Raw genomic sequence first — 24,348 nt, 5'->3', positions numbered from 1 at the left:
CAGAACCCTGGTATCATGACCTGAGCCAAAGACAGAGGCTTAACTGACTGAGCCACCCAGGCATCCCATTTTCTTTTTTTTTTTAAAGGGAAACATACTTTTTTAATTTAAGTAGATTGGGGGGATATACAATATTAGTTTCAGGTGTACAATGTAGTGATTAGACATTTATATACATTACAGAATAATCACCATAGTAAGTCTAGGAGATGGAAATGTTTTTAACAGAAAATTAGCAGATTGAATCCATTAATTTATAAACAGGATAATAAGCTATGACCAAGTGGAGTTATCTTAGGAAGGCAAGGTAAGTTTAACATTTGAAAGTCAATATAATTTATCATATTAACAGAAAAGAAAGAAAAACTGTAGAATCATCTTAATAGGTGCAGAAAAATTATTTGTCAAAATTTGAAACTCATAAGGAAAATTCAGCAAACTAGCAAAAAAAGGACCTTTGTTACCTGATAAAGATAGGTAGTGTCATATTTGATAACAGTTAATGAATGTAGGGGATGTACACTCTCACCACTTCTATTCACTGTTGTCTTGGGGAATCTAACTTAAAGTGCAATAAACCAAGAAAAGGAAATAAAAGATTTGAAGGAAGTAAAACTTTCATGACTCCCAAATGACATAATCATATACATGTAGAATCCTAAGAAATTTATAAAATAAATCACCATGTTGTACACCTGAAACTAATATAACTCTTTATGTTAACTGTAAAGAAAATAAAGGAGTAAAATGTTAAAAAAAAGTAATGTATATATTAAAGAGGGCACATTCTGCATGGAGCACTGGGTGTTATGCACAAACAATGAATCGTGGAACACTGCATCAAAAACTAATGATGTAATATATGGTGATTAACATAACAATAAAAAAATTTTTTTAAAAGTAATGTATAAAATAACCACTAAAAATCCCACAGTTATAAGATTTAAGGTGAAAATATGAAAATTATTTATACTTTTTATTAGTAGTCCCAAACAAGTAGACAAAATAAAGTATATTTATTGAAACTTAAATAAATATATAGCATTTACAGTACAACCAAAGTCATCAAACATTTAGGGGTAAATTTAACAAAGTATGTCTAAGATATTAGCACTGAAAAGTGCATTACATTACCAAGAGCTGATGCTAAAATTCATATGAAAACACAAATGACCTAGAGTAGCTAAGAGAATTTTTTAAAAGAAGAACAAAGTTAAAGGATGTACACTGTCAGATTTTATGACTTAATTTAAAGTTGTAGTAATCAAAGTGTTGTATTGACATAAGGATGCATATTTAAATGTTGAGGCAGAATTGAAAGTCCAGAAATAAACTTACACATATATGGTTAATTGATTTTTGACAAATATACCAAAGTAATCCTTTGGGTTAGTGATTCTTTTTCTTCAGGGAAGTTGAAACTATCCCTTGTAATAGTTTTTCCACCATATCAGTTGGTATTATTATGGAAGAAAATGAACATGATACTATGTGGAAAAATTAATTCAAATGGAAACAAAAGTTTTAGAAGAATACAGGTGAAAAGACTTCATGTAGGCAAAAATGAACCACAAAAGAAAAAAAAATATTAATTGGTCATTGTCAAAATTAAAAACTAGCTCTTCAAAATATACCATTAAAAAATTAAAAAGCCACAGAATGGGGAAATCATTTACTACACACAAATCTCAGATGGTTTTTATCTAGAATGTTAAGAACTCCTAAAATTCAATAATAAGAATACAACTGACTTGGTTTTTTAAATGGGCAAAAAATTGGAATAAAAGGCAATGTAGGGATATGGCCAATAAGCACATGGGAAAAAATGCTTGATCATTAGAAAAATGCAGTTTATAACAATGATGAGATCTCATCACACAGTTAAAATCTAAAAGCTTAACAATACTAAGTGTTGACAAGGATGTGAAGCAACAAGAATGTACATATACATTGCTGGTGGAATATAAAATTGTATATGCACTTTGTAAAACAGATTGACAGTTTCTTTAAAAGTTAGATACTTTCATTTGACAGATCAGTTTTACTTGTACACAAATGTTTATGGTAGCATTTTTCATTATAACCGAAAGCTAGAAACAATCCAGAATTCCATCCACGGGTATGTGGATCAACAAAATTGTTTTATCCACATGGGAATACTAAGCGACAACAGGGAATGCACTAGTGATATACACAAAAGTATGCATGAATTTATAAAGTATTGAAAACAAACCACACACAAAAAGGTACATTTGCTATGATTCCATTTATAAGAAACTCTACAAAATACAAATCTAATATGTAGTGAAAGAAAGAAAATCAATGTTTGCCTGTGAACAGGAGGATTTTCTGGGAAGGAGTGCTAATGAATATTTTCAAGGAGGTAGATATGTTCTATATATTGATGATGATAGCAGTCACTCAGATGTCTCTTTTGTAAAAGTCGACAAAATTTACCCTTTAAATGAATGCATTTAATTTTATGTTAATAATACCTCAGTGAAATTGGGGAAAGATCCTCCTTTGTTAGTAGAAAAAATCCTTTGTAATTTAGATGTATATCCTCTGAGGATTGAGTTTATTTTAACTAGATAAAAACTTAGCAGCTTGCTTTTAACTCTGAAATTATCTCCTTAACTGTTGTCTATTTCACATTTTAAAAAGGAAGGTGGAAAATATGTGCTAGTCTTAGATCAAGCATATAAAAATACCTAATGAGTGTCAGTGGACAAGGTTAAATAATTTAAGATTGTAGTAGATAGGTTCTATGCAGCATGTAATATTTTGAGGAAATATGTGCTGCTTTCACAAATATTTGATTCTCAGAATCAGCTGCGAAGTAGATAGGTCAGGCATCATCATTCTCTTTTACACATGGAGTACACCGGCTCAGAAGATTATGATATAATTTGATGAAGATCACTTAACTGACAATTACAAGGGGATCTAGAGTTCAAATAAAGAGCTTCTGGCTTTTAGTTCTCTCTCCACTGTGAAACACTGCTTGCCTTTAAAATGTACTCTTGTTGTCTGGTCTGTATGTCTCTTTCCACCCCTCCCTTAAAACAAAACAATAACTTTATTATGTGTTCTTGATAAAATTCATATTTTTTCCAGGCTGAAGTTTTCAATATGGGTTCAGGGTATTGCCATATTAATCAGAAACATTCTTGGACATTTATGAAGTGATCAAAAGTAATTCTAGTGTTCAGGGAATAATCAAACAAATTTTGAACATACAAAATAATATGAACCGTTACCAACAAATTACGTAATTTAACTAGTTTTCTGAGTCTGTTTAACATACTAATTTATTTCATTATGATAATTTTCAGACTAAATAAACTTGAAGATACTATTATACTAATTAAAGGAAAGATTGAAGAAGTTTGCCTTCCTGTAGAAAAAGTAGATGTTATTATATCTGAGTGGATGGTAAGTGTTTGCAGAAAAAACTACTTGTGTTGGTTTTAAAAAAAAGAAAGCAGTGAATAAGGTAGTAGTTTTCTGCATTTAATTATGTTTGATAAATGTCAGAATAATGGCATTATTTTAAAAACAGCTACAATCTTTTTATGGTAGTTTATTCTGATATGGCACTTATTTACTGGCCGTTTGTAATCTTTTTAAAAAGAGAATAAATTAGCTTTTTTACTTTTAAAATCATAATAAAGAATTATTGTTTTTCTATTTTCTAAATTTGTGGAGATCTAAATATGTTTGCTGAAAAGCTGTGAGGACTAGTAAGGACTTATTAGGACTGTTTCATCAAAATTAACATGATGTTGCCACTATTGCTCTAATACTGAATGTCCTATCTTTCTTATGTCAGGCCATGTAGTCAGTGTTCTTTATCACATAAAAGAGAATTTATTAGCGTGATTAAAATAATAAAATTAAGATACGTTTATAGCTTTAGAATTTGCTTTCGAAATCATAAGTCAGGGCACAGAATGTTTATTTTTAAATGTATATGAAGTAAAACTAATGGTATTTGACAACTGATTTAACTTGTTGATATGCCAATTTGATGAAGACAAGTTAGCATTTCCAGATAAAGATTTCTTAAGTTTTTGGAGAATTTTAAAGTCTTTTTTTAAAAACCTGTATTTGATATATATATTTTCAGTAAATGAATTTATCAAAAAATGTTGGAAAAATGCATTATGCTTTATAATTATCTATAAATTTTGAATAATCATAGCAATACTTCTAGCAAAATAGCAGGGATTTTAGGGAGCTTTTGAAATGTTCAGATTTAATGTATAAGTAAATTTCAATCTAGAGCCGGTGACAGTCACTGTTGTTAGCAGTTACTCTTTTGTACATGAAACAGTATGTTGATTTTTTTATGGTAGGGTTGGCTTTTAATAATTTTTAATCACAGTGTCATTATTTTTCTTATACCAGAGAATTTGTATTAGCACTCTGATTTCTTTTATGAATTGGGTGAAAAGATACGGATGTAGTTACATATAATTAAAAATCCAGCATCTTTTTAAGGACGACAAAAAGGTGCTTTGAAGAAGCACATTTGAGGCATTTACTCAGCAATATGTTAAAATAGTGTGTGCTAAATGTTGGCTGACCTGCTCATTTCTCCATGGACCATTTTACTTTTCTTGGAAAATGCATCTATTGAATTACTCCAAATTAGGATACAAGCAAACTGAGACAGACTTTACTAAACTTTCTGTCATCTCAGTTGAACGTTTTTCCATATCTGATTATAACTAGTTGGATAGTTCTTGACCTGCCTAGCAGAATTATATTTCTAGATATTGATATTCTAGGAATTTTCATTTCAAAATCTGAAAGATGATCTAGAAGTACTAATATTCAATTAAAATCTTAGAGGCAGTTGGTATAATAAAAAATTAGCTGGATTGAGTGAATTTATGAGATCGTCACATTTACAATATGAACTTTATTGAAAAGCTGTGCTGGTCTTGGGCTTATTTGTCCTCAGGTGCATTTTACACTCTTCTGCCTGCTTCTGTACTGAAGGAGGGCTAGCTCTGCAGGCTGCTTTTTCTAGGCTCCAAGGACAACCATCTTCCGCGGGGTTTGGGAAACCCAACAGGAAACACTGATAGGAGATTTAAAGAAAGGGAAAAGTCAGGGCATTTCTTTGCTTCTGTTTGCCTCTAGTTGTATTGCTGGCAGAAGCTATTTCTTTTGTGACTCCAATTCCCACTGGACAAGTCTGTCATAATTCCAGTGTCCACTGTGTGACTCTGCCCTGGACTCTTGTAGCACTGCTTCTTCCTTTTGTCTCTCTAGCCTAGGAATGGTAGTTCCTTCCTGGTGTCTACTCATGTCCAGTTGTCTCAGTTCCTTCTTGATCACTTACCATATCTTTTACCCTCTCTGTAACCAACTTCCTGTATTCATTTTTCTGTTTTCATGACTTATGGTTTCTGTTCTCCTAGACTGTAATTGATGTAAAGGGTACCTTTCATTTTGGAGGACTGGTCAGGTCTGATCTCTGCCTTTATTAGGAAGGCATTATAATACAAATAATTCTGAGTCACTGGAACCTGGAATGAAAGCCAGTTGTTTGGAACCAAGGTGCTTTCAGAAGCCCTTCACTAAGGGAAGTAAATCAGTGTATTCAGGAAGTGTTAACTAAGAACTTTCCTTATTCCTCTTCACAAGGGTATAACTTAAGAGTTTGCATTATCTTACTGTCTCCCTTTCCTTATAGGCATCAGTGGAATTGAAGTCTAGCAGATCATGTTAAATGTGTTAGGTGGAGCATTAGACACCATAATTTATGGCCGTTATTCTAAGGCAGTCAACTTTGGATAGCCTTATTTCTCTAATAAAATTTGCATTAAGCTTTTTAATGGACTTGTAATGCAGTGTAGCAGTGTAGGTATTGTATGTTACAGAGATGTACATTTTGTTTTCTTCTCCTATAGTCCACTAACTATTCCATGTTAATCTAGATTTATTTTTTTGTCTACAACTATTCATGAACTTTGCTTTATTTTGGAAGATGTTCTTAGTTAAGCCTGCTTCTCCCTCTCCCACTCCCCCTGCTTGTGTTCCCTCTCTTGCTTTGTCTCTCTATGTCAAATGAATAAAATCTTTAAAAAAAAATGTAATTTTAAAAGCCAAATCATTGCTGTTAGCATATTATTTAATAAGCCATCACTTGCCTCTTAGAGTTATGAATTTCCAGACTTAGGCTTTCTTTTAATTTTACATTTTCATTTTTTATTGAATGGAATTTCCATTTGGTAAAATTATTATCAGTTATATAAATAACTGATATTAAATTAGCCAGTATTAAATAAATAACTGAATGAATAAATGACTTAAATCAATTTAATCTCTGTAAGATGTTAGTATTTATGCCTATGAGTATCTCCTTTCATTTTCCATATTTTACTCTACCAATACAGCCATTCTTTATGACATCTTATTTCTGATTGTCTAATAAAACTGTCCAAAGTAAGTGTCCCCAATTCTGTGCTACAAACGAGTTAAGCCAGATTGACTCATTTGGTGTTAGTGTTTTCCATCTATGTTTTCAGTGTGACCTCCTTATAAATACATAGATAAGATCCTGGCATCATATGATACGATTGCCAGCAATGATTCTTGTTTGCACCTTTGTTTTTTCCATCAGCAGGATTATCAGCAGAATTACACATTAGGTGAACTTATTGTCATGATCATTCCTGACCTACATTAAAATTGTCTGAAGTCCTTTTTTGCAATTTTTCTATCTTGGCTTGCTTTTCACAGAAGCTACCTAAAATTTCTCCTTACTCAAATATTCTTGGATGTGTCCTTGAAATTTAAGAATTAACTTTCCTACCCCATCTTCACCAGCACAAGTGTATCTGTGTAATACACATGCATGCACATACCCACACCCACAGTGGTATCTTTTGTTCATGCTTAATACTCTTTATTTTTTTTTTAAAGATTTTATTTATTCATCTGAGAGAGAGAGAATGAGAGATAGAGAGCACGAGAGGGAAGAGGGTCAGAGGGTCAGAGGGAGAAGCAGACTCCCCGCTGAGCAGGGAGCCCGATGTGGGACTCGATCCCGGGACTCCAGGATCATGACCTGAGCCGAAGGCAGTCGCCCAACCAACTGAGCCACCCAGGCGCCCCTTAATACTCTTTATTAATGAGTAGCATTTCAAGATATCATTTAAAAAACAACATGGCTTGTGATTTGGCTTATCAGCAATCCACAAACTGACCATAAAGCCTGTCATAGGTCACATTTTAAACTGGTGGATGTTGAAATGTTCTTGTCGTCTTTAGTCTGACAGTGAAGCCATGCCATTTCAGCCAACTGCCATGAGGATAGGTGACCTTTCTTGGTCTGTTTTTAACAACACAAATTATAGTGTATTGTAATTAATTGTTCATGTACCTTTTTCCATTCTCCTGAGACTGGGAGCCAGGATTTACTTGGTATGACCAGATTCTATCACAAGGCTTAGCATGATGAGGGAATGTACACCATAAGAGAACTTTACAACTTAGAAATTCACTGGCCATAGATATGATCTTATTTATAATTTGCTATACAGCACATGAAGTCAAGGAGGTAACATATGACAGGATTGAGAATGTTGCTGTGGAGTCAGACTCCCTTACCCTTCGCCCTGTTTGGCTGCTTTGGTTTGTTGCCTTGGGCATGTTACTGAACTTCTCTGTGCCTCAGTTTCTTTCTTTGTAAAATGAAGATAATAGTAATACCTACTTCATAGGGTTTTTGTGAAGATTAAATAAGTTAATAGATATAAATTTCTTGAAGCATTTTCTGCACATAATAAAATCTCAGTAGTTAGCTCTTTGGTTTTGAAAATTGTATAGTCTGTTAAGCACTTGCTAACTAATGAATGAACTGCCTGACTAGGTTATTCAGTAAGTAAAATTTGAAAATGGTAATATACATGAAGTAAAGACTATTAACACTTGGGTGAAGAACATTCCTAGTGCTTCCCCCCCTTGGTTTATGAGCCCTTTGTTAAAGCAGAAGAAGTAATGCTGTTTACTTCTACCTGTGAATGAAAGAAAGCTCCTAAAATTTACAGTTTTCATTTTCAGACAGTTGGGCATTTAATATAAACACAGTTAGATTATCCTATGTAATTGAGTTGGCACAGGTAGTGTGAAGTTTCTACTTAAAAGTTATCCATGAACAGATATTTGATTCACAAGAATGGAGTAATCATATAGATGCCACCAGTTTGTAATAAAGAAAACTTGCTCACATACACCTCAACGTGGATTTAGAGAACCTGCCAATCATGTGTTTGAGAAATAACAGATTAAGTATGGTGTGAAAATTTGGGAGGGAAAAAGCATTATTTGTATTTCTTTGGAGTGGAATGCAAAATTCTCACAAATTTTTAAGATAAAACATTAGCCTTCATAGCTTTTTGAGCCCTTCCAGGGCTGATTTTACTAAGTCCTTCATACTTCCTTGGGAGTTTCAATTCATTCTCTTTTGCCATTTAGAGATACTTCAAGGGACAAGTTTAAGAAGAAACACTGCTTTTTGAAACTGATTTAAAAGGGCTTGATGAAGATAATTGTCCTCTGAAGTTTTCTTCTCTTGGGGTACAGATCTTTCACATGTTATATTTTCTTTAATAGAGTCTTCAAATTGGCAAAATTTAGATAGCAGAACTATGAAGTCATTGTTCAGTTAGGTGAAGTGAGAATTAGGGCAGGAGTTAGTTACAGTAAATTTTGATCTGTTCTTATGAATGAATGTTTTTTTCTGACCTGTTTTTGGTAGATTATGTATTTTGAGTAAATTCTTCAGTAGTGGTGATACATCGATTTGGTCTGCTCCATTTTCCATTCTCTTCCCTTTATCCATTTTTAATACTAGAATATTTATTTGGGAATACCCAATTTAAAGTAACATGAAGTTGAATGAATTTGAGGCTACCTGACCTTCTCAGGAATTCAGTCTTCAGTCTTTTATTAATTTGTGCTTCTGTCCAATAAAAGCAAGTGACCAGAAACAAACCCAAGGCTTAATCTAGTTTCTCTTACTAGGAAATGACATGTAATTTATCTTGATCAGTTTTGCTAAAGTTTTGTCGTTTACTGCTCTTTTCAAAGAACCCGAATTGTGCTTTGTGTTGATCTGTCAGCATTTGTTTTCTATCATATTGATTTCTGCTTCAGTCTCTATTTCCTTCTACTCTCTTTAGAGTTTAATTTGCTGCTCTTTTCTAGCTTCTTGAAAAGGAAGCTTAGATCATTGATTTCCAGCTTTTCTTTTTCTAATATTTGGCATTAGACGCTAACATTTCTAAGTACTGATTTAGCTGAATCCCACATTCAAGTGATTTTTTTAAAGATTTTATTTATTTGTTTGTCAGAGGGAGAGAGTGTGTGTGCACAAACAGAGGGTACAGCAGGCAGAGGGAGAAGCAGGCTCCCTGCTGAGCAAGGAGCCTGATGCAGGACTTGATCCCAGGACCCTGGGAGTATGACCTGAGCCAAAGGAAGACGCTTAACCACCTGAGCCACACAGGGGTCCCGACATTCAAGTAATTTTTAAAAATAGTTCTAAGTATTACTTTTTCCTGAATTATTATCTTTTATGCTGTTATTAAAATAAACACTCAAGTATTATCATATTTGGGAGATAATCTACCATTAATAAAGCAGAGTCGCTGGCACTCTTATTCTCCACATAAGTTGATGAGGTGCTCTAAGGAACCCTTATTGCAGAACCAGTAAACCCTGAAGAGCACACATTTTACTTTTTTTTCTTAGGGATATCAGTTTTGGTGTCATTTCCTCTTTCCTTGTTCAGTTCTATTGTGACTAGTGTTTTTTAGAAGAGAAAACACACACACAGTTTTTTTTTTATTAGATAAGCAGTAAGCCAGAATGTGATGTGCATCACAGGCAATCACTAAGAGCTTGCAAAGACAGAAAGAAATCTCATTTTTTATACAGCCGACAGATAAAACCCATTACAAGCATGTTCCTGAGATAAAAAATAATAAGTTTTGTGACTGTTTTTAATTCCTAGTTTTTTCCATTTCATTACATAACCAGAAAAGAAAATTCTGGAATCCAATTGTATAAGAATTTGAAAGGCAGTACATAATTCAAATATTTAATAATATTTAAAGACTAACAGTTGTCACATTCAGTGTGCTTATGGTTCATTTTGGCATTCTGTGAAATTTCAGTTAATTTCTTTTGGCTATATTTCTGTTGGAGATCTTTATTTTTTTATTATTTTTCTGAGAGTTCCTTATTTATTCTAGTTGCCAATCTGTTGTTAGGGCTCTTCTCATATTTTCTGCATCTCCTGTTTTCTGGGCACATATTAGAATTTAACTCTCTGTCCCCTTCGAAGTCAGATGTGGCCCTATGACTTACTTTGGCCATTGAAAGTCGTATCCAGACAGAATGTTTAACATCCAGTACACAGTTTTCCATATCCCCTTTTTACACATCAGTTACTGTGGAAGCTTGTATTAATATGAACCCTCTGTCAGCCTGACTCCTGAGTAATTATAATAAGCAATGACTTGTCAGCCTGTAATGTAAGAAATAAATCTTTTCTGTTTTCAGTGATGATTTGGATACTGTTTATTAATGTAAGATAACTTAGCTTGTTGATGGATACAACTGATGGATTCCCTATCAGTTATTTTTGTTAGTGGCACATGGCTTATCATTGCATTATTTTTTGGTGTGATTTGATGAAAAAGACATACTTAATGTATTAAGTTTACCAGAATTCTTTTATCGTTTGAGTTTTTGTATCTTGTTTAATAAATCTTTCTTGAATTGCCATTACATATTTATTAGACTTATCTATCTTCTGTGCCTCTTATACTCCTTCATATTTTCTATTGTTTTGACTTTTTTGGCTGTATTCTGGATAATTTCTTCAGTTCAGTCTACCAACTTACTAATTTTTTCTGAAGCTCTTTTTTTTTTTTTTTTAAAGATTTTATTTATTTATTTGACAGCGAGAGCAGGAACACAAGCAGGGGGAGTGGGAGAGGGAGAAGCAGGCTTCCCGCTGAGCAGGGAGCCCGATGTGGGACTCGATTCCAGGACTCTGGGATCATGACCTGAGCCAAAGGCAGCCTCTTAACAACTGAGCCACCCAGGCTCCCTGAAGCTCTTTCTAATTATCTGTTAAACTCATCTATTGAGTTTTATCTCATTTAAAAAAAATTTTTTTTTTTACTTCTAGAAATTCTTTGGTTCTTTTAAAATTTTGTTTGCTTGTTACTCCTATCTTCAAGCCTCTTAATCTCATAAATCGTAAACAATATCCAGCAGTTTTGCAGATCTGCTTTTGCTAACTTGTTTCTACTAGCCTTCATTCATGGTGCTTGGTGCTTGTTTATTTGAGTGTTTAGTACTATTTGATTATTCTGCCATATATTTTTTAAGGAACTTTATCTATGGAAAACTCTTTGGGGTTGCTTGGGTTTTACCCCAAATAATTTGGCATTTGTTTTTGCTTTGTACCTGGTACATTTACAGATGCAGACCACTGTTATTTATTCTTTTTAATTTTTAAAAACACTTTATTAGGGAAAATTTCTAATGTAAAAATTTTAGAACAAATGTTTCAATGAACCTTATGCACCTATCACCCAGCTTCAACAATTGTCGGTATTTTGCCATTTTTGTTTTATTTATCTTTGCACTGTTAAATTTTTCTGCTATCTTTTTTTAACTGATAAGGACTTTTTTAAATGTATATTTATTATGCCTTTATTTATTATGTCATTGAGCCTAACAAAATTACCGATATAGGCACAATTCCATATTCCAAAAAAAATTCCTAATATTCAGTCTGTTTTCACATTTCCCTGATTGCTTCATGAATTTTATATATATATTTTTTACAATTGATTTGTTTGAATCAGGATCTGAGTTATGTCTACACGTTGCATTTGATTAATTTATCTCATAAATCTTTTTTTAATTAAGCTTTTTATTTTGAGATAATTGTAGATTATATCACATGCAGTGATAAATAATCCAGAGAGATGCCTTATTCTCTTTACCCAGTTTCTATAACATCTTAAAAAATCTATGGTGCAACAGCACAACTAGGATATTGATACTGATACTGATACCATTGGATACAGAACAGTTTCATCACTACAGGAAGCCCTCCTGTTATCCTTCTATGGCTATACCACCTCCCTCTTCCATTCACCAGCCTTGACTTCTGGCAGTCACTGATCTGTTCTCAATTTGTATGATTTTGTCATTTCAAGAATGAAATGGAATTGTACAGTATGTGACCTTTTCGGGTTGGCATTTTTCACTTAGCTCAATTCCCTGGAGAGTCATCCAAATTATTGTACATATCCATAGTCTCGCCCTTATTTCTAAGTACTTTTCCATGGTATGAATATACCAAAGTTGTTTCAACCATTTAACTTTTGAAGAATATCCAGTTTGGGGCTATTACAAATAAAGCTGTATGAACATTTGTGCATATATGATTTTGTGTGAACATAAGTTTTCATTTCTCTCAGATATATGCCCAAGAGTATAATAGCTAGTCATATGGTAATTGCATATTTAGTTCCATAAGAAACTGCCAAACTGTTTTTGCAGAGGGGCTGTACCATTTTATATTCTTACAGCAATGTGTGACTGTTCCAGTGGCAATATCTATCTACATTCTTGCCAACATTGTATATTGTCACTATTTTTTATTGAAGCCATTCTGATAGGTGTATAGTGATATCATTATAATTTTAATTTGCATTTCCCTAATGGTTAATGATGTTAAACATCTTTTCATATGCGTATCTGCCTTGTATCTTTTTCAGTAAAATATCTGTGTCTTTTGCTCATTTTCTATTTGGATTGTTTATTTACTGCTGAGTTTGATAGTTCTTTTTTACTAGTTCTTTATTGGATATGTGGTTTGCAAATATGTTTTCCACTTTATAGCCAGTCCCCTTAACAAAACCTTTCACAGAGCAAAAGTTTTTAATTTTGATAAAGTCCAGTTTATCAGTTTTTATTTTTATGCATCATGCTTTTGATATCAAGTCTAAAATCTATAGTCTATACATTCACCTCCTCCCTTTTTTCTTGCCATTCTTTGAAGAAACTTGATCAGTTGTCCTGTAGAAATTTCTACTTTCTAGATTTTGATGATTGCATCCTCATGGTGTCACTTAATATGTTTTTCTATCCCTTGTATTTCTTGTAAACCAGAAATATGGGGTCCAGAAATAGAGGTTTAAGAAATTAAAGTTGTTGTTTCCCCCCCCCCCGAGAATACTTCATGGGGGGCAGTGATGGTTAGTTTCTGTTGCATTAAATCAGGGGACTCAATGTCTGGTTGTCTCCTTCTATTATGTTAAGGTTGATCAGTGGCTTTTTGGAGCTGTTAGCCTAATCTGTTCACTATAAACCTACCTAATGGTTTTAGAAGCTATTGAAAATGATTTCTTGGATTCATTATTTCATTAAAAGTTGCCAAGTTATGATATTCTACCTGTACCAGTTATTCTCTATTTGTTAGCTGAAATTATTCCCAAAGTACTTTGTCTCCTCAAATATTTGGTTATGAACTATAGTTTGAATAGGAAAAATAGGATAAAATTTCCATATTTTCTATTTATTTGCCATTTTCATAGTAATGAATTGTCATGCAATGTCATTGCTTATATATGTTTATTTTAGTGGACAGATGTAGCTGTTTTTTATTATGAAGAATTAAGAGTTTATACTGATTTTTCCAAATTAAGATTATGGAATTTTTTAAGTTTTTAATTTTATACTTGTATTTCTTCTGTACAGAAAATCTTGATTTCTAAGATAATGCTAAATACTTGTTGACTTTATCATGTAATTGCCCATTGTAGTTTTACGAAATTTATACCACCTTTATTACTAACAGTAAGGCTTCTACATGCAGTTGAAGATTTCTTTGTAATTTCTTTTGTTCTAGAATATAGCTCATGGGAAATATACAGTCTAACTACTGTGTTTGAAAGTCATTTGAAGTAATTATTTTCACAGGTTAGTATGTCACCAACATGACATACACTCAGATTTATTTATTTCCTTGTTCTTCAATTTGGGACATTGCTTTTTCCTTTACTTAGTTTAATTTTGTGTTTTAATTATGAAGAAATGATGTGATTCTATTTCTTTTGTCCCTTAGTGAATAACCTTTTTATAAGGTTTTGACTTTTTAGAAAAAATATTAGATATGTATGTATTTATATTTTCACTCTTGTCACACAAAAGTTAGCATATACTTTATACGTTGTTAGATGTGTGTGTGTGTATGTACTCTGATATAAAGTACTATCTAATACTTTAGTTGTAATTTTTAAAGTAGAATATCCAGTTATAATTAAGATTTTTTTCAGCTGGTATGAGGGTTGGGAACATGTTTAGAAATTAATATTTATTGGGGCACTTGGCTGGCTCAGTTGATAGAGCATGCAACTCTTGATCTCAGGGTTGTGAGTTTGAGCCCCACATTGGATAAATAAAAACTTTTTTAAAAAGTAAAAATTAATATTGCATTTCATACGCTTATCCTTGGAAACCGATTCTGTAATTCTGGAGTAAGACCCATATGTGCATTTGGAAAGATCTTGAGATGATTCGGTTTTGCCTTTTTCTTTTTTTTAAGATTTATTTATTTATTTGAGGGGGGAGCATGTGAGCAGGGAGGGGGCAGAAGAGGGTGAGGGAAAGAATTTCAAGCAGGCTCCACGCTGCTGTGGAGCTTGATCTCACAACCCTGAGATCATGACCTGAGCTGAAACCAGGAGTCAGACACTCAACCAACTGAGCCACCTAGGCACCTCCAGTTTTGCCTTTGATAGGCTTGCTTTTTGGACCATTTGCTGCAGTTTGAGGAAGAGAACCAATTTTGACTGTCAGTCTTTTGTTCATTAAGTGAGAGTGCCATCTAGTGGGGAAAAGACTTTTAATATGACAAGTTTTTTGAACTTTAGAAGAGTATGCAGAAGGAATTACCTCCTGTACTGTTATGTTCTCCAGAAGTCCATGGCACTAAGAAGTGAGAACTATATGTTGTGAGGTATGAGAAGAGGGAGGAAATAGTCTTGCAGGAGAGTAGCAAGCACATAATAGTTGCTTAATAAATGGTAGCTACTACTACTATTTTCATTCTTGCGTGGGAGGTAATGATCAGGTGAAGTAATAATGAAATAGCTGCTCTGACAAATATTTGTTATATACATGTAAAATTTTATTATTGCTTTTTGACTATATAATTACACAGAAGTTACAAATTTCATCTTGTCTTTACACTACCACTCAAGACTTACACTGATTCCCCAACAAAATCTGTTACCAAATTCTTGTGTATCCTTCCTGAAACATTATAATACGTTATAACATATATCTCTACCTCTTGGCATATTGATTCATTTCTTTAACAAACATGAGGCTGCTATGTACCTGGCAGGATAAAGCAGTGAACAAAATAGATGACAAGCCTCACCCTTATATTTAGTGTAGAGTAAGCATATTCTGCATATTGTTCTACACCTTGCTTTTTTCATCTCTTTTAAATCTATAAATTTCCCATTATGACTGTAGCTGTATTCCACAAATTTTTTGTTCAACTCAAAATATTACCCTGTGATCTCTGCTTTGATGAATGAATTATTTAGAAGTATATTTAATTCCTAAATGTTTGGAAATTTTTTAGTTATCTTTCTGTTACTGATTTATGATTTAATTTGGTTGATATCAGAGGACATACTGTCTGTATTATCATTACATTAAATTTGTTCAGACTTGCTTTATGGCCCAGAATATGGTCTGTTTTGTTGAATGTTCTACATTCATTTAAATGAATGTGTATTCTGCTGTTGTTGAATGGACTGTTATATAATTGTCAGTTGGGTCAAGTTGGTTGATAGTATGATTCACATCCTTTAAGTGCTTATTATTTTAAGTATCTGTTCTATTAACTACTAAAAGAAGAAGAATGCAGTTTCTACTGATAGTTCAGGAGTTGTTTCTCTTTTCACTTGTCAGTTTTTGCTTCAGATAGTTTTATGGATAGTTTTATGTAGTTTTTAGGTTCATACACATTAGAATTGTTATATATTATTGATAAAGTTTGGCTTTTTTTTTTCCTTTACCATTATGAAGTATTGTCCTTTGTCCCTATTAAATTTGGTCCTTTAGTTTACTTTAGCATTTTTGCAATTAATTGTATACTATTCTAGACACATTTTAACATTTATAAACAGATCTGAGTGTATGTTCCTTTTGCCTTCTCCCAGACTATGGCATATTATATAACTAGTCATAAAATCTTCCTTTTAATAAGTTGTGAAATACAACATGCACAGAAGATAGCATAAATTTACAGACACAGTGTAAGAAATAGTTATATAATGAACACCTGTATAATCATTAGATCAAAATATAGAAAGCGGCTGTCAAGTATCTTTTCAACTTTCTTCAGATATCTTTGTATGCTAATTTCATCTTCAGATGTCTCTTACAATATCTTTTCAAATATTTTAAAATAACTTTTTATCTTTTAATTGTATCTGTTACAACTTCTTTCCCATCCCAGAGAGGTTACCACTCTCCTGACCCTGTGGTAATCATTTACTTGCTTCCTTTATGTTTTTGCCACTTAGATTTACATTCCAAGGCAGTGTAGTTTATATTTTCCAGTTTTTGAGATTTATGTAAGTGGAATCAAAATATAAATATGTTTTTGTATTAAAAAATAGCTTTTTGCTTTCTTCACTAAGTCACATTTATAACATTCATCAATATTGCCAGTATGGATAATTTGTTCATTTTCATTTTTGTATATTCTATTGTGTGACTATATAACAGTATGTTTATTATTCTGCAGTTGGTGGACACTGGATCATTTCCAGTCCTTTCACCATGACAAATGATAGTGCTGTTGTATACAGGTACATGTATGCCGTTACACTCAAGCGTGCTTTTCTACCTGTATATTTAGAAGTAGAATTGCCAGATAACAGGGTGTGCTGCTCTTCTGCATTACTAGATGATGCCAAACTTTTCTAAAAGTTGTAAAAAAATTTTTTATTGTTCCATAGACTTGTCAACACTAGACATTGTATGACTTTGTAATTATTGCCACTCTGCTAGTCAGTAGTAGTTTCTGTTGTGTTTGAATTACTGATGAAGTTCACCATCTCTATATGTAATTTGGCTCTTTGGATTTCCTGTTTTGTGAAGTAATTGTGTATAATTCTTTGTCCATTTTCCTTTGGATTGCCTTTTTTTTTCTTAATGATTAGTGTTCTTTGTCGGAAGTAAAGATATGTGTGTGTTTGATATCTTTTCAAGCTCTTTTTAATTCTTTTTATGTTCTTTGATGAACAGAGGTTCTGAATTTTAATCTAGTCAAACTTATTGGTCTTTTTCTTTATAGTTAATACTCCCACCCCACCCCAGAACATGAAAATATTCTCCACAAACTTTATATCTTTTTAAGCTATATGTAAGTCTTTAATTCACTTAGACAGATGTGGGAATAAAAATTGTAAGTCTTTCTGGAGGCATTTTGATGATACAGATCAAAATCTTAAATGTGCATGTCCTTTAATCCAGAAATTCTGCTTTAAGAAGTTTATCTTGGCCAAATACATAAAACATTGAAACGTTGTCTGTGTGTGTGTGTACATATACATGTTCAAAACGTTATTTTTCTTACTCTACAGTAAGTGAATGCAAAACATACAGATATTCTTGTTGCTTGATAACGTCAGCCACCTTGCATTTGCCAAGTGTGCAAGTGTAGTATCTGTCTCAGTCATTGTAGAGCTGTCAGTAAGGAGGATACCTCAGTATCTCAGTATCTTCATTATCACATTTGTGATAAATTCATTAGCATTAGCATATTTTAAGTTGAAAGAGTCAAGGGATAGACTGGGGAATCTTTGAAAAAACTACAATTCAGGTATTCAGTGTGTAAGGCTATTATAAATGTAATGGTGAAATAAACAGGTTACATTATATCCTGTAAAAACTTAAGTTTGGTACATTTTTAACAGAGAGCATTACAGATTAGGAGAAAGTGCTTATCTGATTACTTTTTGGATATCTCTAGAGCAGTGGTTCTCAGTGGTGAAGGGTATACAGTTTTGCCCCCCTGGGGATATTTGGGTATTGGGAAATGTCTGGAAACGTCTTAGGTTTTTACAGCAGTTGGGGGGGTTAGGGAGGGAGAAAGACAGGAGGAGAGTGCTGGTGGCCTTTGGTAGGTAGAAGCCAGGAGTACTAGTACACATCATACAATGGACAGGATTGCCTCTACAATACAATGTTATCTGGCCCAAAATGTCAGTAGTGCCAACTTTGAGAAACCCTGCTTTAAAGTTCTCGTTCCTGTGCATTGATAGTAATTCAATTTCTAAATGAGATCCTATTATGAACGCCACCTGACCTAGTATGGGACATCAAGGAAGATTTTCCTTAAAAGGTGTCATCATTAAGAATATACTTTGTCACATGGATATACAATAGACACGTCCTTAACCAGTCTGCATTTAATTCAATAAATTCATGATGTTCTTCATTCTCTCTGTATAACATGCTAGATTCCATGGCTAACTGAACACTTAAAGCTGATAAATTACCTTCAGTGTGCTGCTCCTGTTTTGCTCCTATTAATTGTTACAGGTTTACCAAGAGCTTATTGTGTTTGTTTCCCTGCTTCTTTGCATAATATCAGTTAATATTAACTTAAACTATTGAACAGGATTGTAAAAAAGATTCCTGTTGAGTAAAGTAGTGAGTAAAACGACTGTGACAATAGAAATGGGAAGCTGGGAATTATAGAACTCAGAGATTCTCCATACCCTTAGATTCTTTTTTCTATTTTAAAATAACCCAAACTGGAAATTACAATCCATTATGAGTGTGGTTTATGCAAGGAAGATTGTGAAGATCCTAATTAATAGATTCCCCCTCAAAGAGTATTAGTAAACATATCTACATTTATTTGTATTTTTTTCTTAAAATGTATTGCTTTCAGTTAACAACCAACTAGTAGTCCCAGCCACATTGGATAACAGTTCTATCTACAGTAAATTTTATAGAATTGAGAGTAGTATTGGAAAAAAGTGTCATAAAATATTTATTATGCTTCAGAAATATAAAAATTGGGTTTAGATTTTATAGCCTTGTTTCTTTGTTAGAAGTAATCTTTTATTTTTATCTTTAGATAAATTAAATTATTGAGTATTTGTCACTAGACTTTCTACGGATTAACTCTTCATTTTATCTGTAACTCTCCCCTGCCTCTCTTTTTTTAAATAATTAATTATGCTTAAGAGTGTATCAGTAACTCAGTTATTTGCACTAAAAAAAAGAGAAAACCTTATACTGAAGGTATCACAAGTTTCTTTTATCATTAATTTATTCTCGGAAGATATGAACAGACATTTTAAAAATAAGGTTCACATTTCAATGAATAATGATAATATCTTAGTCCCAGATTTAATCCAATGTGTACCTTTTGTAGTAATTAATTTTTGAAGTATAAATGCAAATTTTAATTTTAAAAAGTAAATCACTTTGGAAAGAAGCGTGCCCCATGAGCATCATGGGAGAAAATATTGGGTGTAATTCTCTTCCAGATGGCACCCCTACAGGTGAGGCAGCAGCCTGTGAAATTACAGTCTGAATTACACTGCAGATGAGCCGGACATTTGGAGCAGCTCCTTTTGATATCAGTAATAAATGCCTTGGTTCAGAATCAAGGACAGTTCCCAGGAAATTAAAGGCTATTCTATCACGTAGGGAGCCTATAGTAAAACGAAGTTTAACAAAATGGAAAGTTGAGAGAAAGGACAACAGTTAGCAATACATATATGAATCTTTTCATCTGCTAGTGTTTAAAGCTAGATATATTAATTTATCTCATAGATACCATATTTTGGTTCTACATATATTCTAATATTTGCATGGATTTTCTAAACTGATAATTTTCATAATGGATGGTGGCTAAGAGCCAGTTGCCAACTAAGCTATCACTGTGACATATTACGAATCATATACCTATTATAAATTCTAATCTTGTTTAATATGCTTTATGGGAAATTTTCCATTTCAGAACACTTGAGTCCTTAATTACAAAGGTAGTATATAATACAAATACTAAATCTTATTTTTAATTAGGTAAATATATTTAAGAAGCAACATAGGATAGTTATTCAGAACGTGACTCTGTAGTTAGACCAAGGTTCAAATTCTGGGTCATTCAGCTATTTCTGTGACTGTTATAAGTCCTATGGTTTTAAGCTATTTAACATTTGTAAGCCTTAATTTCCTTATTAGTTAAATGGAAAAAACAATAAGATGTGCTTTAGGAAGAATTAAGTAATCCTTATAAAGACACTTAATACAATAAAAGTCAGCAATTATCACTGCTATTTGAGAATTTTAATTTTAGAAAGCAAACAGCATTTAAAAATAACCAGTTTTAGGGGTGCCTGGGTGGCTGTCAGTTAAGCATCCAACTCTTGATCTCAGCCCAGGTCTTGTTCTCAGGGTTGTGAGTTCAGGCACCACATTGGGCTCCACACTGGGCATGAAGCCTACTTAAAAAAAAAAAAAAAACTTAAAATAACCAATTTTATTAAATACCAGAAAAATAAGAAAAAGCAGGTACTGTTTCATTTTTAACAAATATAATGATGTATGATATTAATAACTCTTATTCTTTTATTCATTTAAAAATTTCGTACTGAGTTCCTGCTGTCTACCAGCCACATTTGTAGCCCTCAGGAATATAGCTTTAAACAGTATAGATAAAATCTTTGTTCCTCTTGGAGCTTACATTTTAGTCAAGAGTTAAACACAAAAATAAACCACATTTTAATTCATGAGGGTCACAATGAAATACAAAGTAGGGTAAAGAGATGGAGGTTGATAGAGAAAAAAGATGATATTTTATGTGGAGACATCAGGTAAATCCTTTTTGAGGAGGTAATAATTGAGCAGAAATCTGACTGCTGAGTGAAATGAATGACCAATAAAATTATCAGTCTTCACTGAAGACTAAATGTGAAGAAATGTGAATCTATTCTTGGTTTGAAGGAATGCTTTTCTGTTGATTTACTAGTTCAGCTAGTCTTTAAGTTAAGGTTTACAAACTACTTTGACAGAATAGGAGCCTCATCATATACTTACATAAGCAATACTTTGATACTGAAATAAAAAATATAGATACAGAATACCATTGTTAATTGTACATCAATGAAGAGAGAAAAGGGGGATAAAAATGGGGAAAGATGAAAGAAGAAATTAGCCTTCTGCTTCTATCCATGTTAGGGCAATTCTACCACATGGTAGCTGACCCCACATAGTGCCTTCTACCAAATTTAAGAATCACCTGGTACGGTCTTTCATAGGTTTTATATGTTAACCCTATGCCAAGAACTGAGCTAAATCCTTTACCTTTATCAACAAAAGCATTTGATTATTTGCTTTCAGAAATTCACTGATCAGTAATGATGACTGACTGAAAAAATGGGAAGGAAAAACATGGCATTTATGAAAGGGTATTTTTGCTGCCAAGGATGATTATCTTCTTTCTTTTGTTTGTTTGCACTTGATTTTACTGTTGAGTTTAGCAGCAGTAAGAATTGAATCATAAAACCAGTGTTTTGTAAGGGGAGCAAAAAATTGTCCAGTATTATTCATCCAGTCATGTGACTTAAGTCATTTAACTTCTCTAGTGTTGATGTCTATAATGTGAAAATTAGGTCATTTGAATAGTTAAAATCTTAGGAACTATCTCTAATATGGTTTGATCAGAATTGTAAGCTTAGCTAATGTAATCATCATAGGGTATGTGGAAAAATGCTTATTGATGTTTTTTATTTTAAATAGAAGCAGACATATGGGAGCATCTTAAGTACAAATACCAAAATTTGAAGTATTAAATAAAACTGATTTTTTTTTTTTGTTTTGGGGGGGAAAAAAATCCCTGTGATTATCTTTGTGAGAAGAATCTTAAAGTTGGAATTGGCACTAATTTGGCCAATGTGACCAAATTACTTTTATTGGGTTTTAAAATTCTATTTCTTAATGTAAAGAAATTTTGAGTGTTTTGTATTTTTTTGTATGTGCACACATATACATAGTCTTGGTTGGTCTGAAAAAAAGTGACGCAAGAAAATGTATTCTCATAGACCCCTGGAAAAAGAAAAAACAGGAATTCCAGTTCTGAGTCATGGATTCTAATATAGGACCATTGACTAAACAAACAAGATGATTTTGGCCAGGCTGGTAAAACTTTATTCTCTAATTTATTAAATATAATTTTGAAATTTTGATTAGTCTTCACAAGCATATTTTTTTTAATTTTTTTATTATGTTAATCACCATATATTACATCGTTAGTTTTTGATGTAGTGTTCCATGATTCATTGTTTGTGCATAACACCCAGTGCTCCATGCAGAATGTGCCCTCTTTAATACCCATCACCAGGCTAAACCATCCCCCTACCTTCCTCCCCTCTAGAACCCTCAGTTTGTTTTTCAGAGTCCATCGTCTCTCATGGTTCCTCTCCCCCTCTGACTTACTACCCTTCATTCTTCCCCTCCTGCTATCTTCTTCTTTTTCTTTTTTCTTAACATATGTTGCATTATTTGTTTCAGAAGTACAGATCTGTGATTCAACAGTCTTGCACAATTCACAGCACTCACCATAGCACATACCCTCCCCAATGTCTATCACCCAGCCACCCCATCCCTCCCACCCCCCACCACTCCAGCAACCCTCAGTTTCCTGAGATTAAGAATTCCTCATATCAGTGAGGTCATATGATACATGTCTTTCTCTGATTGACTTATTTCACCAAGCATAACACCCTCCAGTTCCATCCACGTCATTGCAAATGGCAAGATCTCATTCCTTTTGATGGCTGCATAATATTCCATTGTGTATATATACCACCTCTTCTTTATCCATTCATCTCTCGATGGACATCTTGGCTCTTTCCACAGTTTGGCTATTGTGGACATTGCTGCTATAAACACTGGGGTGCACGTACCCCTTCGGATCCCTGCATTTGTATCTTTGTGGTAAATACCCAGTAGTGCAATTGCTGGATCGTATGGTAGCTCTATTTTCAACTGTTTGAGGAACCTCCATACTGTTTTCCAGAGGGGTTGCACCAGCTTGCATTCCCACTAACAGTGTAGGAGGATTCCCCTTTCTCCACATCCCCGCCAACATCTGTCGTTTCCTGACTTGTTAATTTTAGCCATTCTGACTGGTGTGAGGTGGTATCTCATTGAGGTTTTGATTTGGATTTCCCTGATGCCGAGTGATGTGGAGCACTTTTTCCTCTGTCTGTTGGCCATTTGGATGTCTTCTTTGGAAAAATGTCTGTTCATGTCTTCTGCCCATTTCTTGATTGGATTATTTGTTCTCTGGGTGTTGAGTTTGATAAGTTCTTTATAGATTTTGGATACTAGCCCTTTATCTGATATGTCATTTGCAAATATTTTCTCCCATTCTGTCAGTTGTCTTTTGGGTTTGTGGACTGTTTCTTTTGCTGGACAAAAGCTTTTTATCTTGATGAAATCCCAATAGTTCATTTTTGCCCGTGCTTCCCTTGCCTTTGGTGATGTTTCTAGGAAGAAGTTGCTGCGGCTGAGGTCAAAGAAGTTGCTGTCTGTGGTCTCCTTTAGGATTTTGATGGACTCCTGTCTCACGTTTAGGTCTTTCAACCATTTGGAGTCTATTTTTGTGTGTGGTATAAGGAAATGGTCCAGTTTCATTCTTCTGCATGTGGCTGTCCAATTTTCCCAACACCATTTATGGAAGAGACTGTCTTTTTGCCATTGGACATTCTGTCCTGCTTTGTCAAAGATGAGTTGACCATAGAGTTGAGGGTCCATTTCTGGGCTCTCTATTCTGTTCCATTGATCTATATGTCTGTTTTTGTGCCAGTACCATACTGTCTTGATGATGACAGCTTTGTAATAGAGCTGGAAGTCCAGAATTGTGATGCCGCCAGCTTTGCTTTTCTTTTTCAATATTCCTCTGGCTATTCGGGGTCTCTTCTGGTTCCATACAAATTTTAGGATTATTTGTTCCATTTCTTTGAAAAAAGTGGATGGTATTTTTTTTTTAATTTTTTTTATTGTTATGTTAATCACCATATATTACATCATTAGTTTTTGATGCAGTGTTCCATGATTCATTGTTTGTTCATAACACCCAGTGCACCATGCAAAACGTGCCCTCCTCAATACCCATCACCAGGCTAACCCATCCCCCCACCCGCCTACCCTCTAGGACCCTCAGTTTGTTTTTCAGAGTCCATCATCTCT

The 24,348-nt window shown here is 33.4% G+C and overlaps 1 protein-coding gene across 6 annotated transcripts in view; it reads left to right on the top strand.

Annotated features, from left to right (window-relative positions):
- PRMT3 (protein arginine methyltransferase 3) overlaps window positions 1-24,348 on the top strand; it is a 141,755-nt gene that overhangs the window by 41,880 nt on the left and 75,527 nt on the right. For all 6 annotated transcript variants that reach the window (XR_012381862.1, XM_073904852.1, XM_025878546.2 and 3 more), the window contains one exon: window positions 3,336-3,435. Coding sequence is in view for 5 of the 6 variants with exons in the window: in XM_073904852.1 (XP_073760953.1) it covers window positions 3,336-3,435 (100 nt within the window). In the remaining variant the exon portion in view is untranslated. The remainder of the gene's footprint in view (window positions 1-3,335; window positions 3,436-24,348) is intronic.

The sequence above is a fragment of the Callorhinus ursinus genome, unplaced genomic scaffold, assembly GCF_003265705.2.
Source record: "Callorhinus ursinus isolate GAN/ISIS: 27379988/994484 unplaced genomic scaffold, GSC_fseal_2.0 scaffold21, whole genome shotgun sequence".
In the NCBI taxonomy this organism is placed as follows: Eukaryota; Metazoa; Chordata; class Mammalia; order Carnivora; family Otariidae; genus Callorhinus; species Callorhinus ursinus.
This window is presented reverse-complemented; position numbering and strand designations above follow the sequence as displayed.